This window comes from Vanessa atalanta, chromosome 9, assembly GCF_905147765.1.
Source record: "Vanessa atalanta chromosome 9, ilVanAtal1.2, whole genome shotgun sequence".
Taxonomy (NCBI): domain Eukaryota; kingdom Metazoa; phylum Arthropoda; class Insecta; order Lepidoptera; family Nymphalidae; genus Vanessa; species Vanessa atalanta.
This window is the reverse complement of record NC_061879.1, coordinates 7,738,603-7,755,958: the sequence shown is the minus strand read 5'-3', so window position 1 is coordinate 7,755,958 and position 17,356 is coordinate 7,738,603. Positions and strand designations below refer to the sequence as shown.

Below are 17,356 nucleotides of genomic sequence, written 5' to 3'. Positions count from 1 at the left end.
AATTTAATTTTACATTGGAAAATTACAAGTAATTTATGAAAAGTGGTTAATGGGACAGAAGCTTCACTTATAAGTTACGTATTACTTGAGTCATATTTTTTTATCACACCACTTAGGATGATGGTCAATATAAATATTTCATGTAGGTAATCATTCTATCACAATCACGGAAACTTACATTCAGCTAAACAATTGATTTGCGAAACTCCATAAAAACTTGTTATCCTTGTTGAGACAATAGCTGGTGCTATTACAGTTTTTCTATTGATAACTCACATATTTCTTACAAGTATATCCTTTTGCGTTATTGCCTCTAATTGTGTTTTTTCATCGTAAAATATATACAATTGCACCTCGTTACCTAGTTACGTGATTATGTCTATAAAGATTAATATCGACGTATATGAGGCAAAATTTTCAGATTAAGGATTTCGCTAAATTACGCAATATTATGACGATTGATTTTTACTGGAAAAAAAATAATGATTTGCAAAAGAAAAAAAAATCCTTAATTATATATATTCACAGAAACTTAACATTAAGTTTAAAAATATATATTAAATATTAATAATATAATTATTAAAGTAATGTAACAAATAAATCGTTATTTTTTTTTTATTTTGTCATTGTTCTGTATTTCACATAATATGATCTCGAAATTTATATGTAAAATAAACAATTAATTTTCTCATAAGTAATGATAATTATATACAAAATCATCGTACGAGTCGGTAAAGGTTGATGCATATTACATGGTGATGTTACTGTGCTCACTTCCCATAACGCCCCTTGAGTTTTTACTTATTTAACTATGACCTCATGTGTCCACGACTTAAGAAAATCACACAACGTCGCACATCGCTTGTAGGGTTGCTACATTATGTTTTCTTTGCTATTTACTTTTGACTTTGCCTTCTTAAAATAAGTTATAAAAAAAAAAATTTTGATCTTTTGATTTACAATTTGGAAAAAAACATGATTCACATTGATCAATTTTAGATAAGATACCTTGAAATTAAATAAGATTGGTGTTAAATAATGAATTAATGTCAATTGAAGACTTAAAGAGCCGACGATTTAATTTAAATTATTAAATACTGTCACATCGACTATATTTGTTTTCTGCCCTCTTAAGATATCCAGCCCTAGTTTCTTAAGGTGCACCTGCGGTCACAGGTAGTTGCGAAGGCGGAGGGCCAATAAATTACCGGGTCAGGTCATCGTGGGAATTGTAGTGGGCAAGCACTGTGACGCATCAACAACTCGTGGATTTATGCGGGCGACTAGACCTATTGTTTCTAATAGCTCATAATGGGTTCAAATATTCCTACGACAATACTTTATTATTAATTTGTAGTATTATTTTAAGTTTGATAAATTTATATTTCATTTCAAATGAAAAAGCTTAAATGATGAATTTTTTAAAATTAATTTATTTACTATAGTATATTGTTATAATATTTGACGAATTGTATTTTTTTTGTTTATGCGTTTTATTTCAATTCATATTTCGTTAAAGTTACCCAAGTATTGAAAAAATACAATAAAAATGTACCAAAAGTCCGAAATAAATTCCCACGGATTCAAGGAACCGTGTCGTACAAGACGATATTGAAGACGTCGCGGCCAACAGACCGAGACTTCACACGCTCGTATGAGAACTTCACTGTATAAGATGACCGAACTATGGTCTTCGTCACCCATGATGATTTAAAATATAATAGGTAATATTGAATATATAACAGGTCGCTAAGAGAGTTGCATATACACGAATCGAAACAAATAAAAAATAACAATTTCGGAACATCGTCCATTGAATTTGGGCTACGTACCTCCACATGCATAAAATATTCAATTAATAATTATTTTTGTTATGAATAATTGTGGTTTTGAATTTGCTTATCAAACAAATTTTTATCAATTCATTTAATTTGGAAGCCATAAATATATTTTGCCTCCGTTCAATACTGGTCCATTATCTTTTTCAACTGATAAATCAGACATTCTCCCAAGAGGGATCTTTCAACTGTCACCGAGATCTTACAAGACAGTACCGGGTTAGTTAACTATTGACAGTACCAATAATAAAGCATCCACAATGAATGTGAATGATGAACAATGGGGTGTAGGCAGGACAGGACATATATATGTGATAGTTCAGAGCCATTGTTATTCCAAGGGAATTATTTGGTTTGAAAAGGATTTTCAAACCAAATAATAAATTATTGGTCGTTTGGATGATACATGAAATATATAATTTGATTAAATAATACTCTTGGAGTAAATGTATTCAATTCGTGCTAATTTTGAAATTCTAAAATTTTAAGGGCCGATTTGTTATTTGCAAACAATTGCTTAGATACAGAATGTTGTGAATTTCAAGTTCGAACTATCAGTTTACTGCATCTTTGCATGTCGCCATAACTTGACACTTTTCACTCGTTAGAGGTTCGTTATTTGTTAGTTGTCTGCACGTCTGTCACTTCGGAACATCCGTTGTTGTAAGAATTGGTGTCACAATATCTGTGATTTTGTACTACTCTCCAAATTTAGTCTATCCTAGTTTTCCTTTTATCTTAGGTAAAATGTTACAACATTATAACAGTCTCTATGTTATAATTAAAACCTAAAAGAAATAAATAAAAATATCTTGAATTAGTAAAAAATATATATTCTTTTTTATCGTACCATATTATACGGAACCTGTCTTTTATGTACATAAAATAAACCTTAGTGTACATATTTCCATTAAAGAATGCTTCATCGTCAGCCGGCACCATATTGTTTTTGTAATCTCCGTACACTGCTGTCTCCTGCACCTGCCTGTAAAGGGCTTAAAAGCAACCTTAACCGTATTGTTAATTATCTTTTAGTACGAACCTTTCGACGAAAAGATATTTTAGGACAGAAAAACGTTTTATTTTGGTGTCATGATTATTATTGATGCCACGTCTTTATATGTTTTCAATTGTTTTTAATAAAAATGTTTTCATGTTTCATTTCAGTTCATTTCATTTCTCAAGAAAGCCCTTGAGGCGTTTAATGTTCGATAATATTTAAAAAATAATAGCTCAATATTTCATGTTTAATTTTTTTAATTCATATACAAAGAGATGATGGTTATACAGGATTTTTAAATTTTCTACTAATAATTTTCTAACCTCTGTTAACTGACAAATTATATAATTCCACAGACGTTTTCGTTTTAATTTACTCTCAATCAGCCCCAATTAAGATTGTGTAAACATTTTTTACGACTAACCGAACCATCAGAGCCACATTAAAACTACTATTGGCCATTACACGTAACGGATATTGATTATTTACGATATCGGTATCATTTTAAAGTATAAATAAATATCTATTTGAAGAAATCGACGACAAAATTAAGTAGACTGATCTACAACAGGAAGTCAATCAACGAATTTATTGACTTTCCAATTGATAGTCACCGACGCTTGTTACTGCCTCATTGTAACTTGTTTTTTAAACTATATTATACGGCACAGTTAGTCTTTCAATTGCCTATAATATCTATTGAATATTTTATCGAACATTTGATTCGGTTTAACGATTGTACACCGTGTCAACGACTGTGTATATATTAACATGGCATTATTTTCATCTCAAATCTTTTTTCTCTGAAAAGATTTTTATCATTGTTAGTTACTTGTATTGTTCTAAGAAGTATTCGTTTGAAACTAATTTTAACGTATGTATGTGTATTCGTCTATTATTATTATTACTTTATCACATCAATGATTTGTGTTAAAATCTTTAATTTATATATTTGCGTTTCACTTTAACTTATATCGTCGAATTAATTACATATATTTGATAAGACCAAAATTAAAAAAAAAAGAACTATTCGTCTGATTGTAGTTTATGTGCGCAGTTTCTAAGTTGATGATTAGTTTGACGGCTTTAGTTGATCGTTCTTACATCGGAACGGATATAATTCTTGATTTTATTGCTATGGTGATTATAAACAACAAAAATTGACTACTTAAACTACATATCTAAATGAGTAGCGGTGTATAATGTTTTAGTAGGAATGAAGATATTAAAAACGGAAGGTTTTTATTAATAAGGTTAAGGTTGATACGTATAAAAAGAATGACTATTTCATTAATTTTTTCAGATATTTTAAACATTTACTAAAATTTCATCTTTGTGTAATTCGTTGTTTATGTTTCGTATGTATTTTGTTTTTAATTTTAAATTAAGAATCGATACAATCCTATTGTAACTCTCATTTTCAAATCGAACAGATTTCTTGAGTAGACGTATTTAAAACAAAAAACTGTTTTATAATTGCTTGAATTCATACAGTTTCCTCTAATAATATTTATTGATTAAAATCACTCTTTGTATTATCATTAACTTGTCTTTCTTCTCATTATATACGAGAGAAGCAGGATGTAGTTTTTTAAAGATATAGTTTATCCTTACTGTACAGGAAAATCATGATTCTTCGTTGAATTAAACATTAAATGTAAAGCGAAAATTTAAGATATAAATGTTTGAATCTGCAGGGATATTCTGTAACAACATTTTTCGTATCTCACTCGAGAAATGTTGAAAGTTATTTACGCTGATATGTTATTTTGTTGCGTGTATCCTTTAAATGCTATAATTATTATAGTCAACCTCGGATATGATTTTCTGACATTTCACTGTCATGTTCGAGATTGTTTTTTTAAGAATATGTCGACTGGAGTTATTTCAAATTGCGGGGATCAGATTGGGTATTAAAGTCTTACAAATATATATTTATTCAAATATAAAAAAAAAAGTTTGGGTAATTTCTTAAGATCTACGTGCACGAAGAAGCGTGAAGAAGAAGATTCTTCCATATTTATAATTTGAAGTTATGATTTTGTTTAAGGTTAAATTTATTGGGTAATTGTTTGTTCTTATTGTAAATTATCAATACAGCTTAAACACCTGTAACCAACTCATCAACACGATTGATTTACGAATAACAGCGATAGCGTGTTACCGACAATTCGAATTCATTTTTATCAGCTTTTGCGACGCAATATCATTTCTTATGCGATAAAGGTGTGAGCTTCTTTTATAAAATTTTTTGGTTACAATATATAATATATTACGCTATTCATTTTTTATTATTAAAATACGACGTCACTTTATTTTAGTTCTTTTATGCATACAATAATCAACAGATTATTGATTATTTATCTTAATAACTAGGCAACTAAATAACAAAGCATTAAATAAATGTAACAAGTTATAAACTCATTCAAAACACAGCCTCGGAGGGATGCTAGATCTTCACATACTCATAGTAGAGATTTTTAGTTAACAACCTCCAGGCTCCAGAATCAGATTAGCTTAGAAAAATTGTTATCGATAAGTAATTAATAATTTCCTTGTAACTTATAATTTTATTGTTGACGCAACGTAACAACTATTGTCACGCTAATATGGTAATAACCAACTTGCTATCTGGCTAGCTTGCAAAGTTGCAGAGCGTGACGTAATAAATAATACAATAAAATAATATTGAAATGTTCTATCAAGAAACTCTCAAAAGATTAATAAAGTAGTTGGTCTGCTCCTGATTTATCTCGTCGCCAATGAGATTCGATGGTCGTGTCGCATCGAATCTCATCGGACTATAAGACTATGAGTATCGAAAGTCACTCGCTCAGAGTGCATAGCCGTCGTGGCTGAAATCACTTAGACGGATAGTATGATCCTCATAAATATAAAATAAAAGTTAATAATGATTACAATAAAGTACCCTACTGATACTACTACTACTACTACTACTACTACTACTACTGATACTACTAGAGTCGAGATGGCCCAGTGGTTAGAACGCGTGCATCTTAACCGATGATTTCGGGTTCAAACCCAGGCAGGCACCACTGAAATTTCATGTGCTTAATTTGTGTTTATAATTCATCTCGTGCTCGGCGGTGAAGGAAAACATCGTGAGGAAACCTGCATGTGTCTAATTTCAACGAAATTCTGCCACATGTGTATTCCGCCAACCCGCATTGGAGCAGCGTGGTGGAAAATGCTCCAAACCTTCTCCTCAAAGGAGAGGAGGCCTTTATCCCTGCAGTGGGACATTTACGGGCTGCTAATGCTAATAATGCTGATACTACGGGCTCTTACCGCCTATTCCAATTTGTAATCTATAAACATCCTGAATTGATTTAAATCCTATTTCCACTTAATATAAACTGTATTGTATGTTAGATACTAACATTTCGTTTAATCATTTATTATATTTTATAGTTTATGGATAATTATGCATATGATTAATTTCTTTTGGATTGAGTTAGACATATATTCATATACTTGTCTTGGAACTAATACAATTTAATTAATATTATTTGTTTCACATTTTAGTAACAAGTAATATACAATATTCTAATATAGATGTTCCTTTTGTAAATCGTTTACATCATTAATGTTTCCATACCTTATTATTTGAAAAATATTTAAATAAATTATTAATAGCATAATATTACGTCAATCTAAGTCTTTATCTCTTTTTGTACTAGTACTTATAGATAAGTCAGAAAATTAATAATTTCATTCTAAATAAATATTATTAAGAGATCAAAAAATAAAAATCAAATAATCTAAAAGCAGATGATCGCCTTGACGTTATCAGTAGCGGCATGATGAAATGAATATTAATACACTCTGCTAAGTACATTATCAAGTTTTTAGACGTAAACATAACTCTTATACATGTTATATTAAGGTTCATATTCCTTTGAAAATTAACCGAATCGTTGTATTTCAGAGGTGTCACATCGGTAAAAGTGATTTACAACATTTTACGTCTTTCAATTTTGTATCATGTGTTCGAGGCTAAAGATTTAAATTGGAATGCGTTTTATGTATTGAGTATTTATCAATCGCTTCATGTCATTCAGTCAACTTTTTAAATTCCCGCATAAGATGGTATTATCTTTTGAATTTGATTTATAAGTTTCTTTTAGTTAATTTAATTTTAAATTAATGCAATTATTTCATTTCACTTTCTGTATAAATAAAGCAATAAATACTAAAAGAACGTTAGCATTGAGGTCCTTTAATAAAATGTTGAAGCTTTTAAAATTGCTAAAAAATAATTTGTTGAAAATAGTTACCAAATTATGCATCGTTAGGAAACCTGCATATTGTGTCTAATTTCAAGGAAATTCTGCCACATGTGTATCCACCAATCCACATTGGAGCAGCGAGGTGGAATATGCTTCAAACCTTCTCCTCAAAGGGAGAGGAGGCTTTAGCCCAGCATTAGGAAATTTACAGGCTGTTAACGTAATGTAAATGTAAAATCATACATTTAAGAAAAATCTGAATCAACTATTAAAAGTCAAACCGTATATAAAGTCAACAATTCCTAAGCGCATACTCATAAATATTATAAAACAATCAACTTAAATCAATAAAATTAATAATCCGACGCCGTTCATTTCCAATAGCTCTAATACGGGCCCAGATTGAATCACTACATCACACAATCAATCATTTTTTATCGTCCTTTGGCTGCTTGCGCTGATTAAATAATTTGAGCGATGTGACTTTGTGAAACGACTTATGAGGTTTAAACTTTGAGGTGTGTTCACACATAACGGATTCCATACACTTACGTGATATATAATGTTGAAATTAAAAAATATACCGCAAATTAACGAAGACATTTTATTAATTTAGTGACCAAAATTTTGAGTGTAATCTATGATTTGTTTAGCCAGTTCGCGTTGAAGTGATTCATAGATTTTTGACTGCTAAATTTAAATATAAAATGCTAAAAATAAACTTATTATATAACTTAAAACCCCAAGATAATGTGTCTTCGTTGATAAAATCAAAACAAAGAAAACACGAAGAAAGTAAAAGAAATGCATATACATATAACCTTAACCATTAACCCCATAATGTGTTTCTGATGACGCCTTTCGGTGATTTCTGATTTCGTACACATAAAAGGTGTGCGAAACTGGATGAAAAGATAAAAAACTAAATCACGCAAATGAAACATGTTAATGAACTTGCTAATATGGCACCAGCGTCTTAATTCTTATCCAGGTATGAATTTAAATTAATCTTATCATTCCCACATGCCCGCAATCGTGGTCTGATTGGAAAGGTGCGACAATTTTTATTTGTCTTATTTTTAACGTAAAATGAACACTTTGATAAATAAAATGTTTAAGAAGATCGTTAGCCACTATACCGATTATATTATTATTATCTTAATATATTACATAAGGAATACAATATTTTTGTTATTTAATGATTAATTATTGTAATACCTTGATTCTTTATTTTTAAACATGCTCTATGTCTGAAAGTTTTTGTATAAAAATCTATTGGTAGTTGCAACTTAGAATATAATCACTAGTGGCCGTATTAAAATTTTCTAGTCATAAACCTGTGCATCAGGCCCTTTGCATAGCTGGTCATAACACCGCTATCAGAAGATATATGAAGGTCCAATTAATATGCACCTTGTCTCGCATCGGATTTAGCCGACAGAAAATTGATTAATCGAACTCTCTATAATTGGGATATGGTAATTAATTAGAGAGTATTGTAGGTTCGGATAAGGGCCATACGATTTAATGAGACCTCTTTCGTATTTATGTCCCTCTAGTAGAATTGCTGCAACAAATTTTACCAAATCGACTAACAAATTACATTCGTTAGCAGCTTTACAATAGTTCTATAAACATAATGATTACCTATTTTAATCAGCGCTAAAAATTCAATGAAGTCCTTAATTCCAAGAGACATCAAACTTATCTTCATTAGAAGGAGCAACATCCTGATTTCCGAGAATAAACCCTAACGAGCAATACCGAAACCTAATAGGTCCTGCACGCACGTTACGGGGATCAATTTATTTAGTTAAATTAAGCGAGGTGCATCGCATTTGCATTCAATTTCCATAACGCAGCGCAGGCGTATCAGTAGGCCATACGTCACTGTTCGGACGAGATACGGCCGCTGAATGGATCGTGATCGAACGAGCGATTTAGCTATCGAGTGGAACGATATTATATCGATTTCGTTTTGAATTTTAATGGATTTTAAGATTAAGGCTAATTTTAAGTTTTTGTTTTACAATACCAGCTTCTTGATTAAATTTATTTGGAGCCATATCGATTTTGTTTCTACTTCTTAATTTGTTTTATCGTAATGAATGTATATTTTAATCAACTTCTTTGATAGTTCTTGCATCTGACATTATAGTTGTAACACTGTCTAGGAGATGTAATCTGATTTAAAAATTTTCATTTATCAAAAAAAATATAAGAGTAGATTCTTCTCGGTATGAATTTGACACGTATCGGTTTTTATCGTAACCACAAAAATGTATCGCCTGTTCATTATCCTTGCACGCATGAACCGACCAGTTTTTTGTCTGCTCGTGATTTATCCAACGGAAATTGTCAGACAACTAATGGCTCTTTGTTTATTGATTTATATATTGCAATATTCGGTAGCGAGAAAGGTCGAAATAATATCAGATCTCATTTTTTTGCGGCTCTGATTGAGCCACTGGGGATTCGCTAACCCGACTTTAATAAAATATGGTTATAATCACCAATAAAAGTTATTTACAACGGCTTTTTGATTTGGACCTTGTACAGTAATTATAGTTTTTTTTTACTGGGTGTGTTCGGTGGGCGGGCTAGCGAAAATTGAATGGGAGGGAGCAGTCCTAGCGTCAAAATTGGATTAGATATCGGATACAACTTGATTATGAATCTCATTAGATGTGGTCACAGGAAATAAGATACCGTTATATTAAAATAGTTTGATAATTAGCAACATATTCGAACACTGTTTAATGTATAGTTTTTTCAATTCCTGTAATGTAAGTTTTGTTGATACAGAACAAGATATTCATGGATTGCTTTTAATACAGAGACAATTTATTGTATGCTAAAAGTTTATTTCATCCAAATAAAACCTTCGGTTTCGGTAGGTTATATTTTAATTTTTACAATTAAGTTAATTTGAACCAATTATAACATATTTTATACCAAGGATAAGTCACTTACCTTTTTTTATTGATATGTTATGTTAAGATCGAGATACATACCTTTTGTTAATATACGTTTGTAGATTTCCCAATTATTCTGTTCGTAAAAAAATCAACAAAAACTGAAATAAAAAAGCTATGAATAAGAACGATGTAGGTCGTAAAAAAAGCAAATACTAAACTTCCTTTAAAATTACACGTTATGCTGACAACCATTTCAAAGTTATTCCATTAAAGCTACAAATGTGATGTGTAATGACGTCGAGTAGACAGTCGGGAGGCCACAACGAAATGACGATATGGTTTATTCAATTACTTCTGTTCGTGTGTTAAGCGTCCAATTTTTACGGGTAATCGTCAACATATTCACCGTAAATATTCTACTAGAAAATTTGGGGACATTATTGTTAGACACGACTTACGACGTAATGATATTAAAATTGAATTCAACTTTGTTAAATATTTCATTTACCTTTTCTTTATATAATAATATTTAAAGTATTGAATGCGGTAATACGCTCATAAACATTTCCCGTCAATAATACACGTTTATGATACTGGTGGGTAAATTGATCAAGCAACGACTCGAAACAAGGCAAAGGTTTTCATTATAAATTCATTTGCACGCTCTTCGCTCGATGTGCACCGTCATGACTTTGATTATATTGGAGATGATGATGATTATTAGCCGTTTTATTGTCTTCCAACATTGATTTTATTTTCTTTTTCTGGTCATTACCTTCGGGAATGAGTCTTATGGCTGTACGTTTACTGCGGTGAATTGTATTTTATTTTTATGCCCTCGCAATAGGTTACCTTTAATATGTTTTAAATAAACCTAATTATGTTCACCACTTATTACTTTTATAACATTTTTTTAAATAGTTATATTGTTCTTTTACTGCTATAGACTTATATTATTAAAAAATTAAGTATTAACATTTGTATCAAATAATGTTGATGACTGCTATAAGTTATTATAGCAATTGTTGATTCGTTTTGATTATTATATAATTTGGCTGTTGACTTGGATCCTAAAATAGTTTAGTTTAGTTTAATTAACCCAATTGTCGTTGAGCTTGTACAGCTCCAATTCCTAAGTACTGGGTTCGAATTCTTGTTTACGGCAATGAAATATTATTGGATTTTTCTATGATTAGTATGTGTACTTAGCATACACAGACTTTACTCAAGGTATCTCAGAGGGCCGTAGGTGTACCGTGTGGTACACCTACGGCCACCAAAAGGCAATAATTGGTATTGTTCTGTTACGGTTTGAAGAGTGAGGTCAGCCAGTGTAACTACAGGGACATTACATCTGAGTTCCCAAGGTTGTTGGTACATTAGGGATATGAAGAATGATTATTATTTATTGCAGTAGGTACCAATGTCTATGAAAAGCGACGATTAACTTTAAAAAAAGTAGAAGCAAGTTGCCCATTTCGTTGATCTTCGAGACTGGCTTCCGTGGCTGAAACTTAGTTAGAACAACATCTGTATAATTTAAACATCTCTAATTTGTGTTTTTCTTTCACAGGAGAAACCTCACAAATGCAGTCTCTGCTCCAAGTCATTCCCAACTCCCGGAGACCTCAAGTCCCATATGTACGTACACAGTGGGTCCTGGCCTTACAAATGCCACATCTGTTCCAGAGGCTTCTCAAAGCACACCAATTTGAAGAATCATCTCTTCTTACACACTGGTAATTACAAATAAATTGACAACTGCATTAAATAAAACTGAAGAGTCTAAACAGTTCACAATATTATTTGATATCCTGCTTATTAGAAAATTTAAAATTCGAACGTTTTTTTAATCAAACTATTTTTTTTACAGCTAAGCATCAACGAAACAATACACGCGATGCTACTTGAACTTAATAACATGAAGCTACGTATTCAATCATACAAAATTATTTAAAGACTTAGAAATATAAAAAGTGTGATATTAGAGGTTAATTAGTTATAAGTGTTAAATTATTCAGATAGTTTTATATTATTCTCTATTTTAAGTGTAATTTTTAATTTGACACATTTGAAAAGTTTCCTCTATATTATAACTTATCTGAAATTAAATTGACATATTATGGCTATATTATGTCACAGAGGATTCTGAAAACTAAGTTCAATTGATTTTACTCAAAATTAACAGTAAAATTAAAAAATAGTGATTACAGATATGATAAGTTTAATGAAACTTAAATTTATTTAAGTTTACATAATTTTAGTGTGTTCATAAAATTTTACTTTGTAAATAAATTTCCCGCCTTCATAGATTTAATATAATGTAAATAAAAGGTAGATTTATAACAAATACTACATAGAATTATGTAGATATATCTTACAAATAATGTAACTTTACGTATGTAATATTCTTATGTAAACTCCGTCCAAAATACATTCAAAAGCGAATTATTAATTTATAAAATAAATATTTATATATTTAATTTTAAGTGCCTTTTTGAGTACGCAATTAAATTTTTATACCTAACAATTAGTTTTATTATTTCCATCGTAAAATTAATTGTTGTTTTTTTTTGTAATTATTCACCTACCTCCAGTAGTTTTATTGTAATATATTTCTTTTAACATTTTTAATATATTGTTTATTTAAAAATCGATATGGCGCTTACGAGTACTTTTGTTTTTTACAAGATTATCTTAAATGTAAGTCTACCTCCAGTTCAAAATAAAGATTATACAGAGAATAACCGGTAAAACCGGTTACTTCTCGTTTCGCATTAGTTCCTTTATAATAATCAAAATTATTACGAATTTATATAATTTTGTTGGAAATATATTGTAACGTAAGTGTACTATTCTGCATTGTTAAATACATCCGAAAGGGAGTCTCCAGCATATTGACAATGACAAAGAATTTATATAAAATGTAATACGATTAAAGTAACCAAAATATTCTTGGGCTGTAGTATCAGTATTTGTATATGAACAGTGACCAGTGAGCTGAATGAACAAACAAACGAACGAAAGTCAGGTAATTAAACCATGAAGCAAATTTATCACCCAGCCAAAGTAAAGAGACACTCACAAATATATTTATAGCATACAACAACCGTAGGCGTCTGTACACGCGAGTTCTCCCCCGATTTGCATAATACAACTTCAGTTGGCAGTATTAAGTCTTAATTGTTCACTTGCGCATGCGCCACTGAGAGAATTTAAAGCAGAAAATATACACTGCATTTCACGGTCTTATTCCATAAAATAAATTATATTGATAAATATGTATAGTGCAATTATGGAATTAAATATATTTACATCATACATACATTAGTAGCCTGTAAATTTTCCACTGGTGGACTAAGGCCTCCTCTCTCTTTGAGGAGAAGGCTTGGAGCATACAATTCCACCACGCTGCTCCAATGTGGGTTGGTGGTACACACAAGTGGCAGAATTTCGTTGAAATTAGACACATGCAGGCTTCTTCACGATGTTATCCTTCACCGACAAGCACGAGATGAATTAAAAACACAAATAAAGCACATTAAAATTCAGTGGTGCTTGCCTGGGCTTGAACCCGAAATCATCGGTTAAGATACACGCGTTCTAACCACTGGGCCATGTCGGCTCAATAAAAATATATTTATTGATATTGAACTATCAACATTGAAGGTTTTTAATTGGAAACGATTTATAAATCACTGTAAACAAATAATATTGCTTACCAATCCTTGACGTGTAGTCAATAATTTTTCTCTGAAATTAATGACAAAGATTTATATTTCCGTGTTCCATTTTCAAATAACAAACGAACCAATGATAAAACGAAATAAAGGATGTAGCGATGTTGTTTATATTGGTTTCAAGAATGGCTAATCTTATACCAATCGAATTTGTCTATAATTAAGAGTTATCACGATAAGGTAAGGTAGATCATTTGTTGTTTTCTTTCCTGTTCTCAATAAAAAGCTGCAATGCACTTCAGATGCATCCTTTTAAAGGATTGCTCCTACATTTAATATATCAGACTTGTAACTATAAAACTGCGGGAGCTAATTTGAAGTACCACGCGACGCAAACCGCAGGAGGTCGCTAGTGTTCCAGTTGCGTGGTGTGAACGGAAGTTGCTAAGAATCCTTATATTAAATTTTATTGTAACACATTTATTTTATTCAACGAACCTCTGGTGCAGTAGGCGCGCCACCAGCCAGCGACGATAACTGTACCGAACCCACAACTGGAACTGGTATTGGACATGAAAATATTATTTACTTCGAATTAAATTTGAGAAGCTATATATAAGCGAATAATGTTTATTCATAAACCTTGGGAAACTTCATACTCATTTGCTAGTTGCCTTATTTAAACCACATGTGCTATCTTATCTAAAACAACTAGAATTATATACTAATATATACATATACATATAATATATACCTAGTTTTATTAAAATTATTATAGAGCTACAGAAAGGTTTGCCTGTACGATGAAAAATTCCTATAGTGTGTCAGGTTTTACATGTGAATATTTTCACATACAACACCAAGTAATACCTACTAATATTATAAATGTGAAAGTAGCTCTTTCTGTGTGTTTTTCTGTCTGTTACGCTTTCACAGCCAAACTACTGAATTTGATTACATTTAAGAAAAATACTTTTGTATACCTACCACCTCATGACCAGCACCTAAAACCTGAGCGAAGCCGCGGGCGATAACAACATTACATAAAACGTGATATCATATCCAAAGCCAACGACAAAACATAATTTTATAGTTTACATCAAAATTTAAATAAAATGGTCAAGGTATACCATAATACATAAAAAAATTAAAACAACATATAGATTTAGTAAATAATAAGCACAAATATAAGCTAAAATGAACGAGGCACAAGAGTACCACACCGCCAACGTCCTAACTCGATAAATAATCTATTAATAAAATCATTTCAATCGTTTAGTTTAGCCTTATCAACGTAGCAAGTCCGCTGAATAGCCTTAACAAATATTTTAACAAAGCATGGATTGAAACCACTACTATTAATGTAGCCGCCAATATATAACAAATGTCCTTAAAAAAAATAACTAAGCCTATTCTCCGTATCATTAAAATCTATATGTAAATAATTTACTTACGCGGACAACTATAGACTTTATAGTATAGCTTTTTGTGGGGATTTCTGTTTCCGTCATACATTGCATGTAGTGTCAGTATGTATATTAACAAATACCGACATATGTAAAACTGGACCGGCTAATACCGAAACCGACTAATACTGTGCTGTTTTTCATAAGTAATGATTTTTAAAACTTATTTCTATATGCAGATATGGCTCAGCACCAAGAAATATTAACTATCATTAACACCGTTAACTGATTCTGGGATCTAATATATTATGTCAGCTTCTCTTCTTTTTTTTTTATAATTGTAGGTGGTCACCACAGCCCATAGACATTGGTACCGATTTTAAGAAATAATAAACATTCCTCATATCATCAACTTTGGGAAATAAGATGCTATGTCCTTATCGTTACACTGGCTCACTTGCCTTCAATGCGACACAACAATGCAAAGTATAATTATTGACTGTAACTAGGTTGTACCCAAAGAGCTATGAACGAAAGTATCCGATGTTCAAAATTAGATGTCGATATATTATGTCTAGTGTAGGAAGAATACTAACTATACTATACGGTCATTATATTCCATTACAAGCTGAGATAATTTTTAAAGCATATTATGTTGTAATTGTTTTTGAAAGCATTCACTTAAATACATTAGATTTGTTGTATCAATCATGGTTTATTGATTAATGCAATTCACAAAGTACCTTACGGTTAGGTTTTTTAATTATACAGTGTGTTCTAAAATTATCTGTTTTTTACTTTCTTTAACGATTCGGTTTTTTAGATTCATTCAAGTATAATACTTAATTTAGCTGTATAATAGACTGTATGTAAATGTATGTTAAGTAAAAATAATAATGATTCTGTTTATCTGTATATCCTACGATTAATCAGGAATTGAAATGTAGGTGTTTTATAATACGTTAACCAGGCAACTTTATCAAAAAACTGTCATTAAAGGTTTTAATATTTTTTAAAAATATTTTGTCGTCAAAGTCGTAAAAGTAGTCAAGAATAAGTTTAGTTATAAGGGAAAATCTTGAAACATTATAACATTCATGATATTACAACCACGCTGTTTTATAAAAAAAAACAATCGACAAATTCAATATAATTTTGGAGCACCATCTGTAACACGACGATTTATTTTAGTAAAGGCAAAACGCCGATCACAGACATTATAAATCTTTATAGAACAATTATAACGATACTGGGTGGTCTGATTTAGACCACCGAAACGTTTCTCCTGGAAACTTCATAATATAAATCATAGATGTGAAAGTATTATAGAAATGGCAGTTTCTGATTATTTGTGTTGTACTATTATTTTTATATATTTATACAATTCCGTGTACATTAAAATTATCCACAAATACTCTATTATAAAAAAAATATTCGCTTAACTTGCGATACGTTCTCAATCCATGGCAATAATAAAATACCTTCGTTAAATTATAAGCAGCTACAGTATGCCTAACAGTATAGCTTCTAGAGATACTTAAAGTTTTCAAAAATATAATATAAAATAAAAAGTCAAAGTTTTATTTAAGCAAAGTTAGTGGATTCAGTTTAACCCATTTTTAGTTTAACATATTGAGATAAAATTTAGTTATAGTGTTTTCATAAAATTGCTTAGTAAACTGTGTATAGTTCGTATATTGTTATAATTAATTAATACAAAAGAAATTTTGACAGAATTTGAAAGACAATTGTGGTTATATTTTTTCTTACGTGACTTCCTACTATTCTCAAGTACCATACAAAATTATATTTTTATGTATACGCTAACGCGTAGCTTGATTGGGCATTAACAGCTTACGAGTATTTGATATTTTTATATAAAAAAATAGTTCATGATACAAATACTTAAACCTCTAAAAATGAACGCTCTCGTTTCTTCTTTAGCACCTATCGAGTAATAAAAATCGTATTACATTCACAAACCAAACTGTGATCACAAAAAGCTCGATTAAACCAACAATTTAGAGCGGCGCGGGTACACAATACCATAGATCGCCACAGGAGCCGATGTACCAACTACCGCAGACCTTATTAAATTGACCTACAATAACCTTATCTTGAAAGCAATTTAAAGTTCCAGTTACACTGGCAATATAAGTTCACCTAAGCAACTATCAGCCGCATAAAAAATCCAATAAAGAAAAAACAAAATAGACGAGTTGTTTGGATCAATATGGAGTGTTGTTCGAAACAAACTGCTTTGT

At 30.7% G+C, this 17,356-nt stretch overlaps 1 protein-coding gene across 1 annotated transcript in view; it reads left to right on the top strand.

Moving 5' to 3' along the window:
• LOC125066376 (zinc finger protein 177-like) overlaps positions 1-12,067 on the top strand; it is a 56,813-nt gene extending 44,746 nt beyond the window's left edge. The window contains exons 6-7 of the mRNA XM_047674436.1: positions 11,580-11,745; positions 11,880-12,067. Coding sequence (XP_047530392.1) covers positions 11,580-11,745; positions 11,880-11,917 — 204 coding nt within the window. The 3' untranslated portion in view covers positions 11,918-12,067. The remainder of the gene's footprint in view (positions 1-11,579; positions 11,746-11,879) is intronic.
• The last annotated feature ends 5,289 nt before the right edge of the window (positions 12,068-17,356 follow it).